Raw genomic sequence first — 12,698 nt, 5'->3', positions numbered from 1 at the left:
GTGACCAAGACAAACCTGTCTGTGCATGAGGACAAAAACCGCGTGCCATTTGTGAAGGTGAGAGTGGAGACAGGGCATCTAAGTGGAGTTGGTGTATTAAGAACGTGAGATGGGGCCAGGCGATAGTGCAGCAGGTTAAGCACATATGGCGCAAAGCACAGGGACCGGCTTAAGGATTTGAGCCCCCAGCTCCCCACCTGCAGGGGGGGGTCACTTCACAAGCGGTGAAGCAAGTCTGCAGGTGTCTATCTTTCCCTCAGCAATAAAAACAATAACAATAACAACAATAAACAAGGGCAACAAATTGGGGAGAATGACCTCTAGGAGCAGTGGATTAGTAGTGCGGGCACCGAGCCCCAGAAATAACCCTGGAGGCAAAAAAAATAATAAAAGAGCGTGAGTGTATGAATGTGAGGGGAGTGTGTGACCCAGAGGTGGGAGTGGGTATCCTGGAGGGGTGAGATGTGCCATGGGCGGGGGAGAATCAGGGGCTTGGAGAAGAGATGATCAGTGTGCTGGTCTCAGTCAGTTATGTTGGTTTGTGGGTCACTGTGTTCATTCCCTGCAGGGATGCACCGAGCGCTTTGTGTCCAGCCCCGAGGAGATTTTAGATGTAATTGATGAAGGAAAGTCGAATCGTCATGTGGCTGTCACCAGTGAGTGGGGGAAAAAAGAGAACTTCTGAGCCAGTCTCTTCTGTGTGCTCTGGGCTGAAGAGTGAGCAAGGAAGCCTGTACTCTGGAGGGGGATGACCACTAGTCTGTGTGACCGCTGCTGGGAGGCGGAGTGGGGAGCTAGTCTGTGGGGGGCAGGGAGAGGAGTCCTCAGTGGAAGCCAGGGCGAGGGCTGCAGTATTGTAGGAGTCAGCAGAGGGACTCTCTCCCCCCCGCACCCCTGCAGACATGAATGAACACAGCTCTCGAAGCCACAGCATCTTCCTCATCAACATCAAGCAGGAGAATATGGAGACAGAGCAGAAGCTTAGTGGGAAACTATATCTCGTGGACCTGGCAGGGAGTGAGAAGGTTGGAGTCCTGTGGAGGTGGGGTGTGGAGGGATGGGAGCCTTGGAGGGATGTGGACTTGTTTCGAAAATCAAAATCTTATTGGGATATAATTTATATGGCATCAAGTTACCATCTTTAGCTACACCATTTAGCGGCTTTTTGCACCTTCCCAGATTTGTATCATCATTATCACTAAATTCCAGGACATTTTATCACTTGTTAGGAGTCGTAGCCCATTCTCTCTCCTCCCCCACCCCCTGGGAACCACGATTCTCCTTCTGTCTGTGCATTTACCTTTTCTGGACGTTTCACATAAATGGAACTGTTGAGATGGAGGAGGGATGTCCTTGACAGTGCCTTGCTTTCTTCATCCACATCCCACCTTGGATGGAGCCCCATGAGTGGAGAGGAGAGTGCTCAGCCACTGCAGCAGCTCTGATGCACTCACCTCACCCCTGCCTGCCCTGGTAGGTGAGCAAAACTGGAGCTGAGGGTGCCGTGCTGGATGAGGCCAAGAATATCAACAAGTCACTGTCAGCCCTGGGGAATGTCATCTCCGCGCTGGCAGAGGGCACTGTGAGTCTTTTCTAGGGCCCCCGCCCCTGCCCACCCCATCTCTCCTAACACCACCTGGTCATGCCCCTGCACATCTATCCTTCCTCATCCTCTTGTTGGAGTCCTTTATTTCTTGTATCTGTGTGTGTGTGTGTGTAAACACTGACAAAACCATAGGATAAGAGGGGTACAACTCCACACAATTCCTACCACCAGAGCTGTGTATCCCATCCCCTTCCCTGATAGCTCTCTTATTCTTTAACCCTTCGGGAGTATGGACCCAGGGTCATTGTGGGGTGCAGAAGGTGGAAGGTCTGGCTTCTGTAATTGCTTCCCCACTGAATATGGGCATTGACAGGTCAATCCATACTCCCAGCCTGCCTCTCTCTTTCCCTAGTGGGGTGGGGCTCTGGGGAAGTGGGGCTCCAGGATACACTGATGAGGTCGTCTGCCCAGGGAAGTCAGGTTGGCATCATGTTAACATCTGGAACCTGGTGGCTGAAAAAAGAGTTATATAAAACCAAACAATTTGTTGACTAATCATGAGCCTAAAAGCTGGAATATTGCAGATGAAGATTTGAGGTCTCCATTTTGAAGATAGCTAGTAGGCCTATTTTAGTTATATTCCAAAGGGCCCATGACTATACTAGTTTTTTCCTGAGCCTGACCTCTGATATGCAGGTGGACCCAAGTTGTTGTCTGTTGTTTGTGTTTTTAAGTGTGCATGAAAGAGGGAGAGGTCAGAGGGTGGCTGTCAGGTTCCGGAATGTGGGGATCAGATCCAGGGCCTCACTCATGCAAGCTATGTGCTCTGTCACTGAGCCACTTCTCTGTTCTGAGTTTATTTTTCTGATGCACGCTCACTCTCCTCCCTCAGAAAAGCTACGTTCCATATCGTGACAGCAAAATGACAAGGATTCTCCAGGACTCTCTGGGGGGAAACTGCCGGACAACTATGTTCATCTGCTGCTCTCCATCCAGTTACAATGATGCAGAGACCAAGTCCACCCTGATGTTTGGGCAGCGGTCAGTGGCAGGGTCCCTGGCCCCCCCATCCCTTCCTCTCTGTTGTCATACAAGCCCCCGCTCACTGCTCCAGGCTGCTGTCTTCATTCATGCAGAGACCATAGCACCTCCCATGTAGTGCTGGCACTTGAATCTAGGCCATGTGCATGGCAAGGCAGCAGCTTACCCACTGAGCTATCTTTCCCTCCCTGTCATACTTGCTTCAACAGAGAGGCCTCATCTTTTTTGTTCTCTGCTTCCCAGAGCAAAGACCATTAAAAACACTGCCTCTGTGAACCTGGAGCTGACTGCTGAGCAGTGGAAGAAAAAGTATGAGAAGGAGAAGGAGAAGACAAAGGCGCAGAAGGAGACAATTGCAAAACTGGAGGCTGAGCTGAGTCGGTGGCGCAATGGTTAGAGAGGACCTGTGGGCACAAGAGGCATCGAGGGACGGGGATCTTGAGAGGGTTCTGTCTGGATGGTGTTAAGGGCAGGGGGGTCTCAGGGAAAGCTGTATTTCATGAGGAAGGGAGGCAGGGGCTGGCTCCCCTCACCTATCTCCCCTAAAAAAAGGGTAGAGTTCACCTGGCAGTTGAAGCATGGAGGGAGGAAGGGTGGGGTGCCGATTTTCACTCTCAACCCCTGCCATTCAGGGGAGAATGTGCCTGAGACAGAGCGCCTGGCAGGGGAGGATGCAGTCCTGGGAGTTGAGCTCTGTGAGGAGACACCCATGATGAGCGACAACTCCTCCATTGTGGTGCGGATTGCACCCGAGGAGCGGCAGAAATACGAGGAGGAAATCCGCCGCCTCTACAAGCAGCTGGACGACAAGGTGAGGGCCGGCAGACAGGGACCCCAGGCAACCCCTTTTTCATTGAAGCCAGACAGGGCCCAATAGGCTCTTGCAGATAAAGCTTAACATTCTGTGGTCCGGGAGTTGGCGTAGTGGATAAGGCATTGGACTCTCAAGCATGAGGTCCTGAGTTCAATTCCCGGCATCGCATGTGCCAGAGTGATGTCTGGTTCTTTCTCTTTCTCTCTTATCATTTCTCATGAATCAATAAATAAAATGAAGAAAAAAAGCTTAACATTCTACACATGTGTAATAGAGATCGGCTACACAAGCCATGGATAAAAGCACCACCTGTTACTTGTGGGCAAAAGGTTTAGTATAGGTCAGTGTAACATGTCACTAACCTGACGCCTGGCTATAGCATGAGGGCCACAGCCAGTGAATAATGTCAGCAGTTACTCTTCAAGGACTCTAGCACACTAAGGCCACGGGTGATACCCAAGCGTGACTAGTCTCAATTTTATTTATTTATTTATTTATTTATTTATTTATTGCCTCCAGGGTTATTCCTGGGGCTTAGTGCCTACACTATGAAGCTACTGCTCCTGGAGGCTATTTTTTTTCCCTTTTTGTTGCCCATGATTTTTTTTTATTGTTGTTGTAGTTGTTGTTGTTATTGACGTCATCACTGTTGGATAGGACAGAGAGAAATTGAGAGGGGAGGAGAGACAGAGGGGGAGAGAAAGATAGACACCTACAGATCTGCCCATGAAGCAGCCCCCCTGCAGGTGGGGAGCCGGGGGCTCAAACTGGGATCCTTACATTGGTCCTTGCGCTTTGCACCATGTGCACTTAGCCCGCTGCACTGCCTCCCGGCCCATGTTTGCTTTCTTTTTATCAGCAGTTTTTGCTGTTACAGATGACTCTGAAATGACTATCTTTATCATTTGTGCATAAGACTTTACTACTTATTTATTAATGAAGAATAGAGGGATAGAGAACCAGAGCACCACTCTGACATACGTAATGTGGGGATCAAACTCTGGATCTAGGACTGAGAGTCCAACTCAACCCACTGTACTACCTACCAGACTGTGGTACCACTCTTTTTAAAAAATATTTATTCCCTTTTGTTACCCTTGTTTTATTGTTGTAGTTATTATTGTTGCCGTCATTGTTGGATAGGACAGAGAGAAATGGAGAGAAGAGGGGGAAGACAGAGGGGGAGAGAAAGATAGACACCTGCAGACCTGCTTCACCACTTGTGAAGCAACCCCCCTGCAGGTGGGGAGCCAGGGCTCGAACCAGGATCCTTACATCGGTCCCAGCACTTTGTGCCACCTGCGCTTAACCCGCTGCGCTACAGCCCGACTCCCTCTCTTTTATTTATTTATTTATTTATTTATTTATTTTTTATTTTTTAACCAGAGCACTCTTCAGCTCTGGCTTATGGTTTTGTGGGGGATTGAACCTGGGACTTTGGAGCCTCAAGCATGAAAGTCTGTTTGCATAACCATTATGCTATCAACCCTCCGCCCTACGGTACCCCTCTTATCCTACGGTCTAGTCAATGTTTCCTTTTTATAATTAAGAAAAATTTTAAAAAGACTTTACTTTTGAATGATTTGCTTAGTATGCAGCCAGTAATAGAATTTATAAGTTAAAAGATATGAATATTTAGGGCCAGCAAACTAGCTCACCTAGCCCTGCCTATAACCCAGTTTTAAGCCAGACCCCCCCACTACTTTTTTTAAAAAAAATGTATTTATAAAAAGGAAACATTGACTAAACTGTAGGATAAGAGGGGTACAACTTCACACAACTGCCGTCACCAGAACTCTTTATCCCCTCTCCTCCCCTGATAGCTTTCCTATTTTCTTTTTTCTTTTTTTTTTCCAGGGTTATTGTTGGGGCTTGGTGCCTGCACCACGAATCCACTGCTCCTAGAGGCTATTTTTTCCCTTTTGTTACCCTGGTTGTTTTACCATTGTTGTGGTTATTATTATCATTGTTATTGATGTCGTTGTTGGATAGGACAGAGATAAATGGAGAGAGGAGGGGAAGACGGGGGCGGGGGGGGGAGAAAGACAAGACACCTGCAGACCTGCTTCACCGCCTGTGAAGCAACTCTCCTGCAAGTGGGGAGCCGGGGGCTTGAACCGGGATCCTTATGCCGATCCTTGTGCTTTGCGCCATGTGCAGTTAACCCGCTGCACTACAGCCCGACCCCCTGCTTTCCTATTCTTTAACCCTCTGGGAGTATGGACCCAAGGTCATTGTGGGATGCAGAAGGTTGAAGGTCTGGCTTCTGTAATTGCTTCCCCACCGAACATGGGCGTTGACAGGACGATCCAGACTCCCAGCCTGTCTCTCTCATTCAAAAGTGGGGCAGGGCTCTGGGGAAGTGGAGCTCCAGGACACATTGGCCCCCACCACTTCTGAGGATGTTTCAATGCTATAGTGTCTTTCCCTTTCTCTTTTGTCTTTCTATATGGGGGTGGGGGGGAGTCCTGGAGCCATGAAGCCTCAGCTATAATAAAACAAAGATAATTTTTTTTTCTATGTGGTGTCAAAGTTATACCAGATCCCATGAAGAAAAGTTTTTTTTTTTTTTTTGACAAGAGCACCACTCATCTCTGGCTGTTGGTAATGCTGGGGATCAAACCTGGACCTCTTGCATGCAATTCTTAATGAACTACCACTGCACATGCCCCTGGCCCCAGAAGAAAGTTTGTATTTGTCTTTTTTTTAGAATATCATTGAAAATATTTTTAATATCTTTATTTATTGAATAGAGACATCCAGAAATCCAGAGGGGAGGGGGAGATAGAGAGGGAGAGAGAAAGAGAGACACCTGCAGAACTGCCTCACCACTTGTGAAGTTTTGGATCAGGGGCTTGAACCCAGGTCCTTGTGCATTGTAACATGTGCACTTAACCACGTACACCACCACCCAGCCCCAAGTTTGTTTCTTTTATTTTTTAAATATATATTCATTTATTTATTCCCTTTTGTTGCCCCTGTTATTTTACTGTTGTAGTTATTGTTGTCATCGTTATTGGATAGGACAGAGAGAAATGGACAGAGGAGGGGAAGACAGAGGGGGAGAGAGAGATAGACACCTGCTTCACCGCCTGTGAAGCGACTCCCCTGCAGGTGGGGAGCCGGGGGCTCTAACCAGGATTCTTAAGCCAGTCCTTGCGCTTTGTACCACATGTGCTTAACCCACTGCACTACTACCTGACTCCCTGTTTTTATCATTTTAAGATCATAAGGCCCTGGGTTTGCTCCATGGCATAACATGGAAGCACTATGAACAACACCAAGGAAACTCCATGGATGGAAGAATAGTACTTCTTTTCTCTTCCCCCACTTCCCCCCTCCCCCAATCTAGAATAAAAACTGGGCCAGGGAAACTACTCAGCAGTATTATACTTATGTGAGGGCCTCACTTTACTCCCTGGCACTGTAATAAAAGCAAACAATTTTTGTGGTGCAAGAGGTAGCATCGTGGATAAAGCATTGGGCTCAGGGAGTCTGGCGGTAGCACAGTGGGTTAAGCACACGTGGTACTAAGCGCAAGGACCGGCATTAGGATCCCGGTTTGAGCCTGGGCTCACCACCTGCAGGGGAGTCGCTTCATAGGCGGTGAAGCAGGTCTGCAGGTGTCTTATCTTTCTCTCCCCCGCCTCTCTCCATTTCTCTCTGTCCTATCTAACAACGACAACATCAATAACAACAACAATAATAACTACAGCAACAATAAAAAACAAGGGCAACAAAAGGGAAAATAAGTAAATATAAAAAATAAAAATAAAATAATTTAAAAAAAAGTATTGAGCTCTTAAGTATGAGATCCTGAGTTCAATCTCTGGCAGCACACATACCAGAGTGATATTTGGTTCTTTCTGTCTTTCCACTGATCATTCTACATGAATAAATAAATAAAATTGTTTTTAAAAAAGCAACCAATTTTGGAAAAAAAAAAATTTTTTTGAGACTGGTTACATAGTGTAGTAATGATGCAGAAAGCCTTCATGCCTGAGGCACCAGAAGTTCAAGTTTAAACCCCAGTCCCACCAGAATGCAGAGGTAGTCAGTTTCAGAAACCAAACTATCGAACAACAACAAAACAGTAACCCAGGAGGTGGTCAAGCAGGTAGAGTACTTGACCTGTGAGAATGCAGTCCTGAGTTCAATCCCTGGCAGCCCATGTGCCAGAGTGATGCTGTGGTTCTCTCTCCCTTCCCCCCATAAATAAGTAAATAAACATAAAACAACAATAACAAAAACCATGAGGGTGAGGTCTGGGAGGTGACACAGTGGATAAAGCACTGGACCCTCAAGTGTGCTATCCTGAGTTTGATCAATATACCAGAGTGATGCTCCGTTTCTCTCTCTTCATATCTCTTCTATTATTACATAAATAAATAAATCTTCAAATATATATATATAGGGGGCAGGAGTAGATGAAGGAAGCTGAGGAGGAGACCTGTTTTCTGAACTAGTATCTAGACTATCTGGATTTTTGTCATTATCCTACATCAATCTCAACCCCATATGTCTAAATTGGAAGGAGCCACTTCCCTTTACGCTTCTTTTTCCCTTTGCCTCCAACAGGACGACGAGATTAACCAACAGAGCCAACTCATAGAGAAGCTCAAGCAGCAAATGCTGGACCAAGAAGAAGTAAGGAGGTGAACCCAGGAGTGTGTGTTCACCCCTGAAAGGCATTAGAGAGGAAAGAGCTTTTCAGAATCACATGGAAGAAGGGAGATTCTGCTTAGTCACCCCCGAAACTGGAGAATCCTGGGAACTCGGGGCTTTGCTTAAAGCAGAGCTCTTCATTCTTTCATCCTATTTCTAGGAAGCCTAAGCTCACTACCTCGAGCCTCTTGCTGTGGTCCTTGCCTCTCTCCTAGAGTCTCCCTGGGTGGGTGCCTGGCTTCCCCAGGCCAAGGGGCCATAGAAGTGGTTCCTGGCAGCAGACTCCTTTCTGTGCTTCTCCTCTCCCTGAAGCTGCTGGTATCGACTCGAGGAGACAATGAGAAGGTGCAGAGGGAGCTGAGCCACCTGCAGTCAGAGAATGATGCCGCTAAGGACGAGGTAAAGGAGGTGCTGCAAGCACTGGAGGAACTGGCTGTGAACTACGACCAGAAGTCTCAAGAGGTGGAGGAGAAGAGCCAGCAGAACCAGTTGCTGGTGGATGAGCTGTCTCAGAAGGTGGTGAGTACCAGGCTAGTAGCTAAGAGCCGTCTCACTTCTGAGCCTCCTAAACATCTAAACGGGCCGCTGTGGCCACTGTCAAGACTTACCCCATGTGCGGCTCTGTGCTCCCATTCAGTGTGCTGGGGACTCCCTCACCCCTTCATGCACTTTTCCCCTTTCAGCTCCCTCTTTTCTAGACCCTTCCATAGGGCCTGTGTTTTCTTCGTAGCAATCCTCAGGGACATATGGGAAGGGAGAGGCCCCTGCTTGGGGTTCTGGGCTGGGAAGGAGAGTGGGAAATGGCAGTGGGATGACTGAGGGACTGTCATCCCCAGGCCACCATGCTGTCTCTGGAGTCTGAGTTGCAGCGGCTACAGGAGGTCAGCGGGCACCAGAGAAAGCGCATTGCCGAGGTGCTGAACGGGCTGATGAAGGACCTGAGTGAGTTCAGTGTCATCGTGGGCAACGGGGAGATTAAGCTGGTAAGTGGTGAGCTTGTGGTCCAAGAGGTAGCATAGTGGATAAAGCACTGGGCTCAGGGAGTCGGGTTAAGCGCACGTGGCGCAAAGCGCAAGGACCGGCATAAGAATCCTGGTTTGAGCCCCCGGCTCCCTACAGGGCAGTCATTTCACAGGCGGTGAAGCAGGTCTGCAGGTGTCTATCTTTCTCTCCCCCACTCTCTGTCTTTCCCTCTTCTCTCCATTTCTCTCTGTCCTATCCAACAACAACAACATCAATAACAACAATAGTAACTACAACAACAATGAAAAACAACAAGAGCAACGAAAGAGAAAATAAATAAATATTAAAAAAAAAAAAAAAAGATCTGAGACCAGGCAGTGGTGCACCTGATTTGAGTGTACATGTTACGAAGTGCAGGGACCTGGGTACAAGCCCTGGCTCCCACCTGTAGGGAAAAGCTTCATGAGCAGTGAAGCAGTGCTGCAGGTTTCTTCTTTGCTCTTGCTCTCTTTCTCTCCCTCCTCTAGCTCCTCCTTCCTTCTTTCTATCCAATAAGTTTATCTTTCTACTCCAATAAAAAATAAGTACAATATATCATTTAATTATAAAATCAAAGGGGTATAGTTTCAGCCCCCATATATAGGGGTTTGTAATTCACTACACCCACCACCAAAATTCCTTTGCCCCCCAACCCCTTCCCTCTGTCAGCCATCATTTTTACAAAGTGTAAGAGGCAGTTTTGTTTTTATTTCTCCAGTTTGTGTGCTTTAGTTATGTAGATTCCACGTATGAGTAAATCATTTGGTAGTTCTTTCACCTATATACTTATTTCACTTGGCATATTTATTTCAGTTCCATCTCTTTGTCCCAAGTGATACAATGTAATCCTTTAAATTGAGATTAGTAGTCATTGACTATATATCCCACATATAAGCCTTCCTTTCTTCCTTCCTCCTCCTCCTCCTCCTTTTTTTTTTTTTTTTTGTAATTTATCAGGAATTGAACCTGAGACTTTGGAGCCTCAGGCATGATATTCCCTTTGCATATCCCTTATGCTATCTATCTCTCCCCCTTCCTTCCTTCCTTCCTTTCTTTTTCTTTTTTTTCCTGACACCAGGGTTAATCACTGGAGCTTGGTGCAAACACTATGAATCCACTGCTCCCAGCAGCCATTTTTTCGTTCCCCATATTATTTATTTACCTTTTTATTTTTGAATAGGACAGACAGAAATTGAGAGGGGAAGGGGAGATAGAGAGGAGGAGAGGAATAGAGAGTATAGATAGACACCTGAAGACCTACTGCACCACTTGAGAAGCACTGCACCTGGGGAGTGGGGGCTCAAACCCAGGTCTTGAACTTTGGAGTCTCTGGCATGAGAGTCTCTTTGCATAACCATACTACCATCTCCCCCATCATATCCCATAGCTTTTGTGTGTGTGTGTCTCCAGGGTTATCGCTGGGGCTTAGTGCCTATACTATGAATCCACTGCTCCTGGAGGCCATTTTTCCCATTTTGTTGCCCTTGTTTTTGGGCTTGTGATAGTTGTTATTGTTGTCATAGCTGTTGTTGTTGGATAGGACAGAGAGAAATCAAGAGAGGAGGGGAAGACAGAGAGGAGAGAAAGATAGACACCTGCAGACCTGCTTCACCGCTTGAGAAGTGACCTCCTGCAGGTGGGGAGCCGGGGGCTTGAACCAGGATCCTTACACCGGCCCTTGTGCTCTGTACCATGTGTGCTTAACCCGCTGTGCTACTGCCCAGCTCCCATCCCATAGCTTTTTCATCCAGTCTTGATCATTTTATTTTATTTTATTTATATATGTGTGTGTGTTTTAATTAATTTTATCTTGGATAGAGACAGAAATCGAGAGGGAACAGGGAGATAGGGAGAGAGAGCGACACCTACAACACTACTTCACCCTTTATGAAACTTCCCCCTCACAGATGAGAACTGGGTGCTTGAGCCCTGTAATGTGTGTGCTCAACCTGGTGTGCCGCCACCCAGCCTCCAGTCTTGCTTATTTTCTTATAAAGAAAATCACATTGCGGGAGTTGGGCGGTAGCACAGCAGGTTAAGCGCACGTAGCGCAAAGTGCAAGGACGGGCGTAAGGATCCAGTTCGAGCCCCCGGCTCCCCACCTGCAAGAGAGTCACTTCACAAGTGGTAAAGCAGGTCTGCAGGTGTCTATCTTTCTCTTCCCTTCTCTGTCTTCCCTTCCTCTCTCCATTTCTCTCTGTCCTAGCCAACAACGATGACATCAATAACTACAACAATAAAACAAGGGCAACAAAAGGGAATAAATAAGTAAATATTTTTAAGAATCATATTGTGGAATTGGTGTATCTCACCAAAGTAAAAGACTGTGGGGTGGGGGTGTGTGGGTGGGGAGAATATAGGTCCAAGAAGGATGACAGAGGACCTAGTGGGGGCTGTATTGTTATATGGGAAACTGGAGAATGTTATGCATGTACAAACTATTGTATTTACTGTTGAATGTAAAACATTAATTCCCCAATAAGGAAATAATTTAAAAAAAAAGAAATCAAGAGGGAAAGGGCCAGGTGGTGCGACACCTGGTTAAATGCATATGCTACAATGTGCCCAGGTTTGAGCCCCTGGAAAAAAGAAAACAAATCATATTGCTTTATAAGATGGAAGAGAGCAACTGTTGGAGTTGAATCTTTCAGTGCAGACAGAGGAGTCTTGCATGAAAGGCCAGGTGGTAGAGTCATTCCACTTGTTTAAGAAATGCCCATTGGGAGTCGGGCAGTAGCGCAGCGGGTTATGTGCACGTGACGCAAAGTGCAAGGACTGGTCAGGATTCCGGTTCAAGCCCCCGGCTCCCCACCTGCAGGGGAATCACTTCATAGGTGGTGAAACAGGCCTGCAAGTGTCTCTCTGTCTCTCTTCCTCTCTATCTCCCCCTTCTCTCTCAATTTCTCTCTGTCTCTACCCAATAACAAATAAATAAAGTTAAAAAAAATTAAAAAAAAAAAAAAGAAATGCCTATCTACCCACACCCCAGTGTGTGTGGCGGTGGGGAGGGGCCAGGGCTGCAGAGATATGCCAAATGGAGGGGAGTAAACACAAGTGCCTCTTCCCTCCTGCACACCCACAGCCAGTGGAGATCAGTGGGGCCATTGAGGAGGAGTTCACTGTGGCCCGACTCTATATCAGCAAGATCAAGTCTGAAGTCAAGTCTGTGGTCAAGCGGTGCCGGCAGCTGGAGAACCTGCAGGTGGAATGTCATCGCAAGATGGAAGTGACCGGCCGTGAGCTGTCATCCTGCCAGCTCCTCATCTCCCAGGTGGGTGCTGGGGAGGAGGATGGCACCCACATTTATGTCTTAGGCCTAAGGCCAGCTGAAATTAAGGACAGAAGAGTTTGGAGTAGTAAGGAAAGGTCCAGACCCTTGAAGTGGATATTTTGGGGGGGATAATTGCTCTCTAAAGGGTCCAAAGGAGGGGCCAGAAGATGGTTCACCTAGTGGAGTGCACAGTCTACCATGTACAAGGGTCCAGGTTTGAGCCCCCAGCACCATGGTGTGAAGACTTTGCATGGTACTAGGCAGAGACACTATGGTGTCTCTTTTTCTCTCTCACTCACTGTATCTAAAGTTAGAAAAGGGGAGGGGTGTGAAGGAGTCCACTGGGAGCAGCGGAATCA

The 12,698-nt window shown here is 47.3% G+C and overlaps 1 protein-coding gene and 1 non-coding gene across 3 annotated transcripts in view; one reads left to right on the top strand and one right to left on the bottom strand.

The window, feature by feature from the left end:
• The window catches only part of KIF5A (kinesin family member 5A), a 45,597-nt gene that overhangs the window by 16,621 nt on the left and 16,278 nt on the right, over positions 1–12,698 (top strand). For both annotated transcript variants that reach the window (XM_007534948.3, XM_016193371.2), the window contains exons 6-16: positions 2–57; positions 569–656; positions 901–1,025; positions 1,478–1,582; positions 2,439–2,587; positions 2,831–2,979; positions 3,220–3,398; positions 7,980–8,048; positions 8,379–8,585; positions 8,903–9,049; positions 12,151–12,339. In XM_007534948.3, the coding sequence (XP_007535010.1) occupies positions 2–57; positions 569–656; positions 901–1,025; positions 1,478–1,582; positions 2,439–2,587; positions 2,831–2,979; positions 3,220–3,398; positions 7,980–8,048; positions 8,379–8,585; positions 8,903–9,049; positions 12,151–12,339 (1,463 nt within the window). The remainder of the gene's footprint in view (position 1; positions 58–568; positions 657–900; positions 1,026–1,477; positions 1,583–2,438; positions 2,588–2,830; positions 2,980–3,219; positions 3,399–7,979; positions 8,049–8,378; positions 8,586–8,902; positions 9,050–12,150; positions 12,340–12,698) is intronic.
• LOC132539677 (small nucleolar RNA SNORA3/SNORA45 family) lies at positions 3,751–3,878 on the bottom strand. Its single transcript, XR_009551006.1, has one exon. It is a non-coding gene; the product is annotated as a small nucleolar RNA SNORA3/SNORA45 family (small nucleolar RNA).

Source organism: Erinaceus europaeus, chromosome 7 (assembly GCF_950295315.1).
Source record: "Erinaceus europaeus chromosome 7, mEriEur2.1, whole genome shotgun sequence".
Classification (NCBI taxonomy): Eukaryota; Metazoa; Chordata; class Mammalia; order Eulipotyphla; family Erinaceidae; genus Erinaceus; species Erinaceus europaeus.
This window is presented reverse-complemented; position numbering and strand designations above follow the sequence as displayed.